General features: G+C 52.2%; 1 protein-coding gene and 1 non-coding gene across 3 annotated transcripts in view; one reads left to right on the forward strand and one right to left on the reverse strand.

Annotated features, from left to right (window-relative positions):
- The first annotated feature begins 355 nt into the window (after window positions 1–355).
- On the forward strand, window positions 356–428 carry LOC112129804 (small nucleolar RNA SNORD65). The gene has a single exon (XR_002912156.1). It is a non-coding gene; the product is annotated as a small nucleolar RNA SNORD65 (small nucleolar RNA).
- Window positions 429–871: 443 nt separating this feature from the next.
- The window catches only part of LRRC75A (leucine rich repeat containing 75A), a 50,804-nt gene continuing 36,665 nt past the window's right edge, over window positions 872–15,010 (reverse strand). Inside the window, exons 3-4 of one of the 2 annotated variants that reach the window (XM_024235399.3) lie at window positions 6,991–7,106; window positions 872–3,245 (exon numbers count right to left, since the gene is read on the reverse strand). In XM_024235399.3, coding sequence (XP_024091167.1) covers window positions 2,702–3,245; window positions 6,991–7,106 — 660 coding nt within the window. In that variant the 3' untranslated portion in view covers window positions 872–2,701. The remainder of the gene's footprint in view (window positions 3,246–6,990; window positions 7,107–15,010) is intronic. The other variant, XM_024235400.3, reaches the window with a different exon arrangement.

Genomic DNA, 15,010 nt, shown 5'->3' on the forward strand with positions numbered 1-15,010 from the left:
TTACAACCTACTGAGAAGCTAATTAAGATTTGTAGCCCTCAATAATTTACAAAAACTTAGAAAAATTACCTCTAATTAGGTCTTAAGGGGCTTTTGTTAGGATGGACTTAAATTTGTAAAGTCATTAATTAACACTGTCATCAGAAATGCCTCTCCTGGTCTGCATCTGCAGTCTCTAAGATGTATGTGCCTTCTCCATTCCCCAGGTTTTGAGAACAGGGTGCTGTTTTAGAGCTGGCAGCAGCATCTCAGCCCAAGAGAAGGTAAGCCTTGAGCTGGCCAATGATCCCCCAACCCCATAGTGGAATGAATAAACAGCTGATCTTGTTAAAACTTGCTTCAAAAATAAGATATCAAATGATGAAATCACCCAAAATAGCTGGAATTACCGGCAGATTGTGTAGTGGTGAACCTACGGTTTTCTGAAGATATCTCTTACCCTGTGATTGACTGTCAGTTGGTGCAGAAAGTGAGATTGAAATGTAGTTTCTTTGCAGGTTATATTCCCAGAGGATGTCAGTCCCAAGGACCAGTAGCTGCCATCAGTTTGGATTCTGAAAACTAACCGGCATCAACATTGGGTGTAGAAACATGCTTGCCTTGTGTATCAGAGGACATGCTCAGCAGATCCAAGAGATATATTTGGCAACTTTTTCTAGAAAAGGCACATTAGGTATCATTCATTACATTCTTGAGTTTTTTTGGGTTTTTTTTTTTTTTGAGACAGTCTTGCTGTGTTGCCCAGGCTGGAGTGTGGTGGCACAATCACAGCTCATTGCACCCTCAATCACCCAGGCCTAAGCAATCCTCCCACCTTGTAGCTGGGACTACAGCTCACAGCACACCTGGCTAAAATTTTTTTTTGTTGAGACGGATTCTCTATGTTGCTCAGGCTGGTCTCAAGCTCCTGGGCTTAGATGGTCCTCCTGCCTCAGCTTCCAAAGGCACAGGCCAAGTTGTAGCTTTGTCCCTTGCCATCATGCCCAACAAGAGGTTCTATACCTTTTAATGAACTGACTTTCATAAATTGGTTATGTTGGTGGGCAAGTTCTTTAAGCTAGAAATTGTAAATTCCTCCTGAAATGTTTTTTCATGCAGTTACCATGAACTAATACTACAATAAAGGATGGTCTTGGGTGTCAATTCTTGAAAATGTGTATTTGAAGAAAAAGTAAATTTCGCCTACTATTGTCAGATATTAGCAGTCCAGATATTTGCTCTAGCTTGTAAACTTCCCTGTGGTCAGCCTAAGCTCTTAATCCCCTATTCTACAGCTTTAGACTGAAGGCAAAAATTCAAAGCATTTAAGGCCTCCTCAATTTCGGCCCCTGCTGCTCTGTGCTCTGATCCTTGGTGTAGCTTTGTTCCAGCTCCTGCAGCATTGCACCATTCCTTAGAAGACACCATCTTGCTGTCTTCCTGTGTTGGAATCTTGCTTGCCAAGGCCTGTCAAGCGGGTCCTCCCCCATACTGTTTGCCCACAAGGTTCAAGAGTGATTGGCTCCCAGTCTCCCTGGACTGAACTACTTGGATCTAGGGGTTGCCTGTTATTTAGAAGAGATCCCTTAACTGGTAAGGCCCTTTCAGTAGGAGAGCATTTGGGTAAAGGGAGGGTATAAGATGAGAACCTTTGCTAAGTTAGGCTCCTTTGGGAGCCCCCAGTTTGTTTCTCCATCTCCCCAGCCATCTTGTTGGATCTGCCAAGGGATTGGACTCCTTCATGGTCCTAGGTTTTTAAGGTTTTAAAGCCCACCTTTTGAGGTCAGTTTTCTGGAATGTATTGGTGGATTACTTAAGAATTATGGGGAAAGAGTTCTTATGGCCTGTCTCTGTCAGTGAAGTCATACTGGCAAGTGACAAGAAGGAAGCCAGGTCTGTCACTTGGCCTGCATGCTAAGGACATCAGAGCCCACATAGAAGTCTGGTAGTTTTTCAGCCAGCGGTGGGTAGGGAAGGTAGATAGGGGATTTCTGAACAGGACTTTATGCCTGTATGCATGGGCACCATGTCTGTCCTGAGCACTGCCACATGGCATCATAGGCTGCTCTGTCAAAGGGCATAGTGATAGCTGCTAGTCCTATGGGCAGATGCCTAGAATCAAGGTGGGCCTCAGAAATAGGGCTGGGTCTCCATAAGGAGGTACACCATGTTCAGTCCACCCCTAGCATAGATGGAACTGGGGTCTCTGGCAACCAACCCCTTCCCCCAGGTTCTAGAATTACAGGAATTTTGCTAAAGATTCCCACCTTCCTTGAGTGGGGACATGTTCATCTGGTTGGAGCTTGTTCCCTTAAATGAAAAATGTAATGCAGTGCCTGTAGGGGCCCTACTGTATTCTTTTTCTGGGGGAAAGCTCTTGGTGTTCACAATGGCTCAGGCTTCCAGTACCTCCAGCCATGTGCCCATTTCCACAAGTCTTTGGGGAAGGCCATGGGCTGAGCTGAGAGGGTTCTCTGGGGCCTGGGATGACTTAAGAGCCAAATGGCAGATAATGGGATAGGGGGCAGATGGAGAGGACCAACGGGAAGTTTTAACACAAATCCCCTTCCCCAGATGCTATGGTTTGCCTGTCTGTCGGTGGGTGGCCCAGGCCAATTTTTGGCAATATCCTTAACCCACCTGATAGGAGAAGCGCCCTCCCCTGCCTGCCTTGCCCATTCTACCCAACAAGGACTCCCTGGTGAGGCCCTTCACTTCCATGTCACGTCTGAGCTGCAGCTACAGTCTCCTTGCCCTCATGGTGGTCTTCGGCAGGTGCCACAGGGCCCCCTCCAGGGTCCTCCTGGTCTACTGTCCCTTCCTGGACCTCCTCCCCACTGCCCGGGCCCTCACCCAGCTCCAGGATGGTGGGTAGGTGGCCCTGCTTTGGGGAGCGCTTGCGCAGGCTGAGCAGGAAGGGCTGGGGCAAGGAGAAGATGTCAACATTGTTGCCCAGGTCAATCCACGTGACATTAGGGAACTTGCTGGGATCCTTAAGGATGTCAGTGAGGTCGCGCAGCACGGCCCGGGTTAGCCGGTTGCCATTGAGTGCCAGTGTGGTGAGGCGGGGCAGGGTGCTGAGTGCTGGCAGCAGCTGCAGGACCATGTCGTCCGTGAGGCCTGTGAAGCCCAGCTCCACGCTGTCTACCTGCTCCCCACAGCGCTGTAGGTAGCTGGTCACCCGCTCCAGGTCTCGGGAGGTCAATGGGATGCCCGACAGGTCCACTGTGTTGTCTGGGGGGTTCCCGGCCAGGACAGCCTTGAGGCTGAAGGGAAAAGGGACAAGCAAGGCTCAGGCACATGCGGCAGGCCTTTCCCCCAGAAGCTGCAGTGCCAGCCACTGCTCGGCTCTCCGACGCTAGGGACTGCTTTTACAAAACACTTGGAGGTTGGACACCGCAAGTGCAGAGGTGGGCACAACCAGGGACCTCAGTCCTCTGACACTGCCGCACGTCTCAGCTGTCAGGGCCCAGCTGGCCGTAGCCTGAGGGATGTGGCTGCCCCTATTTACCAGAAAAATTGAGTTAAGAGTACCATTGGGCTGTTATATGAAAGAAGTTCATAAGTGCAAAATAGTGCCTTGTATAGTAGGCGAGTGAGGAATAAACATTTGCTGCTGTATTCATCACTTGGACTCAGCTTCCCACTTCTACCACCCTTGGGTGGCAGCTCAGCCCCCATTAATGGCACAAAGGATCTCTGAGTCCCCTCTTTCAAGACCATCCTCCCCACCAGTGAAGGATTCCTTAAGGGGAGCCTGTAAGACAGCAGGCAGGGCAGGGCTCAGGGGCTCTGAGCCTGGTGGCAGCTGCTGACTCCTGGAGGCTAAGTGCCTTGCTCCTTGCTTCTCCTGCTTGCTCTTGGGACAGAGCCCAGGCAGTTCAAGCTGATGGCCAGTGTGCCCTTCCCTGCGCACCCCCCACCCCACCCCCGCCATCTGTTTGCTGGCTCCAAGGCCCAGGTGCAGTGATGAGATGTTCATTTTCCGCATTTTTTTCTTTTTTGGAGACAGTCTCGCTCTGTCGCCCAGGCTGGAGTACAATGGCACGATCTTGGTTCACTGCACCCTCTGCCTCCCGGGCTCAAGCGATTCTCCTGCCTCAGCTTCCTGAGTAGCTGGGATTACAGGCGTCTGCCACCACGCCTGGCTAATTTTTGTATTTTTAGTAGAGACAGGGTTTCACCATGTTGGCCAGACTGGTCTGGAACTCCTGACCTCAGGTAATCCACCCATCTCGGCCTCCCAAAGCGCTGGGATTACAAGCATGAGCCAACACGCCTGGCCATTTTCTGCATTTTTTTTTTTTTTTTTTTGAGACAGAGTCTTGCTCTGTCACCCAGGCTGGAGTGCAGTGGTGCCATTTGGGCTCACTGCAACCTCCACCTCCCGGGTTCAAGCGATTCTCCTGCCTCAGCCTCCTGAGTAGCTGGGACTACAGGCGTGTGCCCCCACGCCCGGCTAATTTTTTGTATTTTTAGTAGAGATGGGGTTTCACTGTGTTAGCCAGGATGGTCTCGATCTCCTGACCTCATGATCAGCCCACTTTGGCCTCCCAAAGTGCTGGGATAACAGGCATGAGCCACAGCGCGCGGCCCCATTTTCTGCATTTCTAAGTGTGCTGGGAAGGAGAGGGAGGTGGAGGGGGCTCCCAGCCTGCTCCAAGAGCATATGCTACTGTCAGCAGCTCAAGCTTCATGGCTTGTACTTCCTGGCAACACAGGGTACATTTGTCCTTGAGATCTAAGCTGGGAGGCTGTCCACAGTTTGTTCATTTTGACTCTGACTGGGGTCCAGCCCCAGGGAGTTGGAAAGTAAAACTCTCAAGGCATGACATTTAAATGCTTGGAATGCTGCCAGCCATCTGTGCAGCTTGATTTAACTTTTGGTGCTATTATCAATGTCCTTAATAAAGACCATTCCACCAGGGAAGCAGTGTGGTGGTGAACAGCCTGAGCTGGGTTTGAATTCAACCCCACCACTTACCAGTTGGGTGATCCTAACCAGTCAATTGACAACAGTGATATCTCCTCCCTAATTTGTTCCTTTTTGTTTCTTGGAAATGGAGTCTCACTCTGTTGCCCAGGCTGGAGTGCAGTGGCGTGATCTTGGCTCACTGCAACTTCCGCCTCCCAGGTTCAAGTGATTCTCCTGCCTCAGCCTCCTGAGTAGCTGGGATTACAGGCGTGCAACATCATGCCCAGCTAATTTTTTTATTTTTAGTAGAGACAGAGTTTCACTATGTTGGCCAGGCTGGTCTTGAACTTCCTACTTCAGGTGATCCACCCATCTCGGTCTCCCAAAGTGCTGGGATTACAGGCGTGAGCCACCGTGCCCAGCCCATTTGTTCTTTTAAAAAACATTTGTTAAACTCACCTGTGTGCCAGGCAGTATCCTAGACACTAGGGTCACAGTGGTGAACAGGATGGACAAAATCCCTGTTCTTCCTCTACTAGGGGGAGACAGACCACAAACAAAACCCTGAGTGTGGGGCGATACAGTAGCGTGGGGCTGTGGCTACTCAGGAGAAGGTAGTGTGTGAACTGACACATGAAAAAGCAAGCATGGGCCATCAAAAGAGTTTGGTGAAAGTTCCAGCAGAGGGCACAAAGGCCCTGAGGCTGGAAAGGGCCTGGCGTGTCTGTGAACCAGCAGGAAGGCCAGTGTGGCTGGGGCGGGAGAGCAGGAGAGGTGAGACCAGGGGGCGAGGAGAGTAAATCAGAGGCCCATGCTTGGATTTCATTCAGGTGCCATGAGATTCTACCCGAGGGGAATGAGACCTCATGACATGGCTTCCGAATGAAGAACGGACTGAGCATGCGTGTGTGGGGGGAACCAGGAGAGGCCCTTAGGTTCCAGCAGAGCTCAAACTACCAGCTTTCCATTGCTAAAGAACCAGCTCAGTCTCATGGCATTCCAGGTTCCAAGGGCCCCGTCTTGCTGTATCCCCATATATGTCCCCTCTACCCAGGTGGAGCCCCTCCCGTAGCCAGCACCATGACAGCCTTACACTGTTCATCCACCTGGGAATGCGCCTCTCCAGGATCCATCTCCTGGTTGTGGGCGGGGGTGGGGGGCAGGTCCAGAATAGAAGGAGGCACTAGAGTTCTTTCTTCTCCATGAGGGAGGGAGACAGCCCTTCCTTCCCCAGCCTGCAGGGACCTGCAGGGATGAGCTAGCAGCAGCACCAAGGCCTTGCCAGAGTCTTTGTGAGGGCACACCACTCAGCTATCATTTGCAAAAAGACAGATGTGCTTCCTTCTCCAGGAAGCCTTCCTTCCAGGCTCCCCTCTACTTGCTTCCTACGGTGTCATCACAGCCCACGGGTTCTGTGTCCTACATGCCCCTCAACCCCTACCAATCTTCAAGGGACTCTGAACCCCCTTGTTGCTGTATGGACCAGGGACAGGGCTGGGGTCTGGGTCCCCCTGGGGACATCTGAGATAACTGAGGAGTTCAGTAGGGAGTGCTCTGTTGTCCAGGCTGGAGTGCAGTGGCGCCGTCTCTGCTCACTGCAACCTCCACCTCCCTGGTTCAAGTGATTCTCCTGCCTCAGCCTCCTAAGAAACTAGGATTACAGGTGTGCGCCACCACGCCTGGCTAATTTTTGTATTTTTACAGGGTTTCGCCATGTTGGTCATGCTGGTCTCGAACTCCTGACCTCAAGTGATCCACCTGCCTCAGCCTCCCACAGTGCTGGGATTACAGGCATGAGCCAAACACCGTGCTTGGCCGGGAGTGCCCACTTTAGCACACCAGGAATTAGAAATTTCTCACATCTTCCTCCCGCCCATCCCATCTCAGTGGGCCCATACTCCCCAGCTCCCACCCACCAGACCAGGGTCCCCCTCTAGCTGTTTCCCTACTCTGGAATCCTCCTTCCATCTTACCTCCTTCAGCTCCTATGACCACCCCCCATGACTCCTGCCCTTCCCTTCCCTACATCCCTGGGAGGGGCGCCCTGTATCACACACTCAGCCTGGCATAGACCTGCCCGGGGGACTGTAACTCACCAGGCCTGTGGCTTCCTTTTCACCAGCCCCCGGTGCCGCCTCCACTGGGAGTGGGGGCTGAGGTGGTATGTCAGCTGCCGGCACAGCTTCTCCATGGCGCCCAGCGCATCACCTTCCTGCAGAGGCAACCATGGGTGGTAGGGCCCTGAGTGGCTGGGTGCACCAGTCTCAGCCCCCAGTCTTCCTGTCTCCCGGGTAAGAGCCCAGCTCCCCCAGGCTGAGCTGGGGGAAGCCCTGCTCTGCTGGCCTAGGGTGAGCGCCCTAGGCAGACAGCAGTGAATGCAAACAGGTCTGCAGGATGGTTTTAGTTTTTGTGAATTAGTTGCTAGCATTGAAAAACAGATTTATATAAGTCTGGATTCCAGGAGATTGGACAACAGTAGGCTGGAGCCAAGCACCTGCTGACCCCCTGGCCAAGACTCACCATGATCCCCGCCACTCCCCAATGTCCAGGGCCGCTCTGTGCATTCTTTTGCTCAGCAGATTTATTGAGCACTTACTCGGAGCCAGGCACTTGTTCTAGGAAGCCAGGATATGGACATGAACAAATGTTTGTGTCCTTATATTTCACACAGTAAAGAGGAAAGTGAGATATTTTTACCTGTGTCTCCCTCAAAAGTGAGAACAAATGAATGAGGAGGCCAAGTCTTTCCCAGCCCAGTTCATTCACATGCGTTCCTGTCAGGCCTGTTGGCATTTGAGTTTGAAACCCTGGGTGTCATGGGCTGAATTGTATCCCGCTGACAATCACATGTTGATGTCCTAACCCCTAGTACCTTGGAATGCAGCTGTATTTGGAGACAAGGCCTTTAAAGAGGTGACTAAGGTAAAATGAGGTCAGAGGAGTAGGCCCTAATCCTGTATGACTGGTGTCCTAAGAAGAAGAAATGAGGACACAGACATGCAGAGGAACGACCACTTGAGGACACAGGAGGAGGAGGGACTCACAGACCTAGGAGAGAGCCTCAGAAGGAAACCCACCAGCCAGCCTTGGACTTCTGGCCTTCAGAGCTGTGAGAAACGAACTGTCTGCTGTTTAGACCACCAGTCTGTGATTTTTTGTTATGGCAGACACTGGGTTAAATGATGCAGCTGAAAGATGCTACAGACTCCAACTACAACCCCAGGCAAGTCAATCCAACAGTCCCCAAAGCCAAACTCGTGCTGGACAGGGTGAGGGCATGAGTCCCTCCGGGGAGTGAGGGCCAAAAGCATGCTCCTGCCAGTGGGCCAGTGCTGAGGCTTGGATGCAAGCGCTGAGGCTTGGATGCAAGCGCTGGACTCAGATGCAAACCCATATGTGGCCAACGACTCGGTGTGGGGAGGTCCGGCACGTTAACCACGCGCAGTGCTCAGCATGGTGACTGGAGTGGGTGCTCAATAGGCTGCTTTGTCATTACGATTCCCACACCCCTCTGCTAGTGGACAAGCAGCGTATTGAGTAGTGAAGAGCAAAGACCTGGGGCCAAACTGTGGGGATTCAAGTCCTGGCTTTGTCCCATTCTGTGTGGCCTTGGACAATTGCTTGACTTCTCTGTGCTCCAAACCACATCTGTGAAAGGATTACAGTACAGACCTCACAAGAGTTTCTGTGAGGATTAAATGAGTCACTACTAGTGCAGTGCTTCGAATAGAGCCCAACCCACAGCGAGCTCTCCAGACACACTCTCTAAGTGAATACCGTGATAGCGGCACCAGCACAGAGAATTCTGGCAGGGCAAGGAGGGAAGATTACTGCTGCCCAGGCTCAGATTTGAGCTCAGCTTTATTTTAATTTAATTTAATTTAATTTAATTTAATTTAATTTAATTTTTGAGACAGTCTTGCTCTGTCGCCCAGGCTGGAGTGCAACGGTGCGATCTCAGCTCACTGCAACCTCCGCCACCTGGGTTCGAGTGATTCTCCTGCCTCAGCCTCCCCGGTTGTTGGGATTACAGGCACCCGCCATCACATCCGGCTAATTTTTGTATTTTTAGTACAGATGGAGTTTCACCATGTTGGTCAGGCTGGTCTTGAACTCCTGACCTCAAGTGATCCACCCGCCTTGGCCTCCCAAAATGCTGGGATTACAGGCGTGAGCCACCGCGCCCAGGCTGAGCTCAGCTTTTAAGAGCAGATGGGTTAGTGATTTCAGATGGAGAAAGAAAACGTGAGGCATCCTTGAGTGAGGAGGAAACAGTCTGTGGCAGGGCGTGGTGATGTGGCGGCTGTGGGGTGTGTTACTGACATGAGGGCAGGTGAAGGCCTGAGGCCTGATCACATCTGGTCCCTCCATGGTTCAAGCCACTGTTAGCCCTGCACACCAGACATCACGCAAGAAGGTTATGGAATTCCCACAGCACCCCAAGGCAGTAGATACTTTCGTTATTCCCATTATGCAGTGGGGGAAACTGAGGCCCAGAGGGCTGGGGATGGGCCTGGGGCTGATGGGAAGGCAAGAGAAGGAGACTCTGAGGAAGGGGGACGAGAGAGAGGAGTTGGGAAGATGGGAGTTGAATGTCCAAAGGAGAAAGGCATCTGTGGAGGGACCCAGGAAGCAAAGGAGGGCCCGAGACTGAACAGAGCGGATTTGGAGGAGGCCCCTGGGCTCCAGTTCACAGCCCATCCCCACCCCTGCCCCAGCTTCCTGGTGCCTGGCTGTCTGATGAATAAGCTTGTATCACCTGCCACTTGCGCCTGTATCACACCTGTGTGTTACACCTGTCACTCCTGTGTGTCACTCTTGTGTGTTGCAGATGTGGGAGCAGGTGAGCATCTGCCTTTACAGCTTCATTCCTCACCCCTGGAGCTGACATCTTTTGGTTCCTAGACTTAGCTTCTTGCTGAACCCAGCCACATGACTGTGTGGAGGGAAGCAAGGCGAGTGAAGCAGGAGGAGCTGGTCATGGGGGCTGCAGGAGAGTCCCTCAAGGGGGCTGTTCCTCGGACTGGGAGATGGAGAGAGGGGTGGACAGGAGGTGGAGAGGGTGACTCAGGGCCAGGCTATTGGAAGGGGCTGAGGGGACAGAGGCCACGCAGCTGACTGGTACGCTGGATGGAGAAGGTGTGGGCAGGGAGGGTGAGGAGGGTCTAGGCTTTGGGCTTTGGGCTTGGGACATGAGTAGAAGGCAAGGGGCTCAAGACAAGAAGTGGGTGAGAAGGCAGGAGGGGGGTGACCTGCTCACGTGGGGCCATGGTAAGTTTGAGGGGCTCACAATACCTCCAGCTGTGGATGCCACTGGACTTATGGGGTTGGGGCTCAAGACAGAGAATGAGCTGAGCAGGAGGGGAGAGAACACTGGACACACAGCAGTCAGAGAAGACTCCATCAGAGCAGCAGGAGTAGCAGAGTCTGGACACCAAGGAGAAGAGTGACTAATGGGGTTAGACTCCCACCCAGAGGCCACTGGGTCTCCAACAAGGAGGCCATGGCCAGCACAGGTTCAGGGAGAGGGGCCATGGTGGGAGCCGACCTTGGAGCTCAAAGGGAGAATAGGGGCCAGGCACGGTGGCTCAAGCCTGTAATCCCAGCACGTTGGGAGGCCAAGGTGGATGGATCACCTGAGGTCAGGAGTTCGAGATCAGCCTGGCCAACATGGCAAAACCTCGTCTCTACTAAAAATACAAAAATTAGCTGGGCATGGCGGCGGGCGCCTGTGATCCCAGCTACTCCGGAGTGCTGAGGCAGGAGAATTGTTTGAACCCAGGAGGCGGAGGTTGCAGTGAGCCGAGATCGCACCACTGCACTCCAGCCTGGGTGACAGAGTGAGACTCCATCTCAAAAAAAAAAAAAAAATAATAATAATAAATAAATAAAACAAAGAGAGAATAGGAGGTGACACTGGAGATGGCCCATCTAGAGCTGTGCTTCTTTACCTTGGAATCTTTCATACTGGAATCTCGGGAGCTTTTTTTTTTTTTTGAGATGGAGTCTTGCTCTGTTGCCCAGGCTGGAGTGCAGTGGTGCGATCTTGGCTCACTGCAAGCTCCGCCTCCCGGGTTCACGCCATTCTCCTGCCTCAGCCTCTCCAGTAGCTGGGACTACAGGCGCCTGCCACCACGCCCGGCTAATTTTTTTGTATTTTTAGTAGAGACGGGGGTCTCACTGTGTTAGCCAGGATAGTCTCGATCTCCTGACCTCGTGATCCACCCGCCTCGGCCTCCCAAAGTGCTGGGATTACAGGCGTGAGCCACCGTGCCCGGCCTGGAATCTCAGGGGAGCTTCAAAGTCCACTGATGGGCCAGGTGCTGTGGCTCACTCTTGTAATCCCAGCACTTTGGGAGGCTCAGGCAGGAGGATCACTTGACCCCAGGAGTTCAAGACTACCCTGGGCAATATGGTGAGACTTGCTCTCTACAAAAAAAAAAAAAAAAAAAAAAAAGCCCAGCATGGTGGCATGTGCCTGCAGTCCCAGCTACCCGGGAGGCTGAGGTAGGAGGCTCTTGAGCCCCGAAAGTGAAGGCTGCAGTGAGCCGTGATCACACCTCTGCACTCCAGACAGGGTGAGACCTAGTCTCAAAAAACCAAACCAAACCAAACAACAACAAAATAACACTGATGCCTGGCCCACCCCAATGATGGGTGGGTGGCTCAGGCACGGGGATTTTTTTTTTTTTTTTGAGATGGAGTCTCATTCTGTTGCCCAGGCTAGAGTGCAGTGGCGCGGTCTTGGCTCACTGCAACCTCCATCTCCCAGGTTCAAATGATTCTCCTGCTTCAGCCTCCCAAGTAGCTGATTACAGACGCCTGCCACCACACCCCGCTAATTTTTTGTATTTTAATAGAGACATGGTTTCACCATGTTGGCCAGGCTGGTCTCGAACTCCTGACCTCGTGATCTGCCCGCCTCGGCCTCCTAAAGTGCTGGGATTACAGGTGTGAGCCACCCTGCCTGGCCACACGGAGATTTTTAAAAGGTCCCCAGGTGATTCCCTAGTGCAGCCGAGGTGGAGAAGCACTGGTTCAAAGACCATGGGTGGGATCAGGTGGTCTGCCCAGCATCACTCCTGGAACCACCCCAGGACAGAATGTAGCCAGTCTCCAAAGCTTAGAACTGAGCCCCTCAGCTGCAGCTCCTCCTTCAGTCACTTCCCAGGGTTTCCAAAATCTGGGGCCAAAATCCCTGTCCACCCTCTCAGCCCGGGCAGCTGAGCCTTAAAAGAAGAGAACAGAGGCCGGGTGCGGTAGTTCACGCCTGTAATCCCAGCACTTTGGGAGGCCGAGGCAGGCGGATCACAAGGTCAGGAGTTCGACACCAGCCTGGCCAACATGGTGAAACCCCGTCTCTACTAAAAATACAAAAATTAGCCAGGCATAGTCGTGGGTGCCTGTAGTCCCAGCTACTTGGGAGGCTGTGGCAGGAGAATCGCTTGAACCCGGGAGGAGGAGGTTGCAGTGAGCCGAGATCGCGCCACTGAACTCTGGCCTGGGTGCCAGAGTGGGACTGGTGTGGGACTCCGTCACACACACACGCGCGCGAACACACACACACACGCGCGCGCGCGCAAACACACACACACACGCGCGCGCGCGAACACACACACACACACACACACACACACACACACACACACACACACACACACACACACACACACACACACACACACACACACGAGAACAGAGGACAAGGAGGCATCACTGCACTGCCATTGCCACAAGGGGGCAGCCACGCACAGGGCCAGGCTCGGGATGGAAGTGGATCTGCCGCTACCAGGGAGAACTGAGGAGCCTGGGTCTCCTCACTGGCTAGACAGGAACAATAGGTATGGACACCTCATAGAGTTGCCTTGACAGCACAAGTGAGCTGATGTTTTCTCAGGAGTGAGAGTTCCCTTCTGCTTGTCTGAACTAAACTGACAACAGCTAACATGTATTGAGCAGCTGTGATGCATTGGGCATCTCCTCTGAGCACTGTTTGCATGAACATTTTGGGGCTCAGAACACAATTCCAAAGCATGGTGCCGGGGCCAGCAGAGAGCTTTGAACTAATGGAAATTGGAAGGCCTCAGAAGCGAAGTTTTTCTGCCCTTCTGCTGTCCTCCTGTCTCTGGCCCTTCTTCTCCCCCAGAGTGAGTCCGAGAAACCAGAATTATTCTTCCCCAAGGCAGGTCACAGAGACCAGAACCCCTCTCCCTCAAAGCAAGCCATAAAACTAGGCAGGTCACTCTCTCCCTTCTGTCTTGAAGACCATTCCAGAGGGGCAGGAAGGAACACTGCAGAGAGAGGCCAAGAAGAATCTGAGCAGACAGCCTTCCTGGGTCCCCTCAGCCTATCACCATTAGATCACACCCTTTGTCCAGTCGCATTTCTACAAGCTTGTGCACTCTTTACCAAACCTGAGTATAAAAACAGATAGCTGGCTGAGTGTGGTGGCTCACACCTGTAATCCCAGCACTTTGGGAGGCCGAGGTGGGTGGATCACCTGAGGTCAGGAGTTCGAGACTAGCCTGGCCAACATGGCGAAACCCCATCTCTACTAAAAATACAAAAAATTAGCTAGGCGTGGTGGCGGGCACCTGTAGTCCCAGCTACTTGGTAGGCTGAGGCAGGAGAATTGCTTGAACCCAGGAGGTGGAGGGTCCAGTGAGCCAAGATCACGTCATTGCACTCCAGCCTGGGCAACAGAGTGAAACTCTGTCAAAAAACAAACGAACAAACAGGCCAGGCGTGGTGGCTCATGCCTGTAATCCCATCACTTTGGGAGGCAGAGGGGGGTGGATCACCTGAGGTTGGGAGTTTGAGACCAGCCTGACCAACATGGAGAAACCCCATCTCTACTGAAAATACAAAATTAGCCAGGCACGGTGGCACATGCCTGTAATCCCAGCTGCTCGGAAGGCTGAGGCAGGAGAATCATGTGAACCCAGGAGGCAGAGGTTGAGGTGGGCCGAGATCACGCCATTGCACTCCAGCCTGGGCAACAAGAGCAAAATTCCGTCTCTAAATAAATAAATAAATAAATAAATAAATAAAAATAAATTCTAACAACCAACCAAAAAAATAAAAAACCTCTTTCCCTGGGGTTTGGGGTCTTCATTTCTTTCTTTTTTTAAAGAGATGGGGGTCTCACTATATTGCCCTTGCTGGTATTGAATTCCTGGCCTCATGTAATCCTCCTCTATCAGCCTCCCAGGTAGCTGGGGCTAAGGGTCTTCATTTCTTTTCTTTTTTTTTTTTTTTTTTTTTAGTGACGGAGTCTTGCTCTGTGCCCCCCCACCCAGGCTGGAGTACAGTGGCACCATCTCAGTTCACTGCAACCTCCGCCTCCCAGGTTCAAGTGATTCTCCTGGCTTAGCCTCCCGAGTAGCTGGGATTACAGGCGCGTGCCACCATGCCCAGCTAATTTTTGTATTTTTAGTAGAGACAGGGTTTCACTATGTTGGCCAGGTTGGTCTCGAACTCCTGACCTCAGACGATCCGCCTGCCTCGGCCTCCCAAAGTGCTGGTATTACAGGCGTGAGCCACCGTGCCTCACCTGAGTGTCTTCATTTCTGAAAGCTCCCATGTTGTGTAAAACTTTGATTAAATAAATTTCTTCTGCTTTTTTGTTACCCTGTGTCTGGTTATAGGAGTGTCAGCCATGACCCTTATAATGAGTGAGGAAAAGTACCACACAGTTCTGCCCTACAATTTTTTTTTTTTAGACGGAGTCTTGCTCTGTCGCCTGGCTGGAGTGCAGTGGCACAATCTCAGCTCAATGCAACCTCCACCTCCCAGATTCAAGTGGTTCTCTTGCTTCAGCCTCCCGAGTAGCTGGGACTACAGGCACCCGCCATCCATGCCCGGCTAATTTTTTTTGTATTTCTATTAGAGACGGAGTTTCACCATGTTGGTCAGGCTGGTCTCGAACTCCTGATCTCAAGTGGTCCACCTGCCTCAACCTCCCAAAGTGCCCTACAAACTCTTTATAGTCCCATACCTCACTACAACCCTATGAGACAGGTATTACTAATATCCCCGCTTTACAAATGAGGACTTAAATAGAACTTAAATAGATGGGCAAGGCTGCCCAGCTTGTAAGAGGGAGTCAGGATCTAA

This window comes from Pongo abelii, chromosome 19 (assembly GCF_028885655.2).
Source record: "Pongo abelii isolate AG06213 chromosome 19, NHGRI_mPonAbe1-v2.0_pri, whole genome shotgun sequence".
Classification (NCBI taxonomy): Eukaryota; Metazoa; Chordata; class Mammalia; order Primates; family Hominidae; genus Pongo; species Pongo abelii.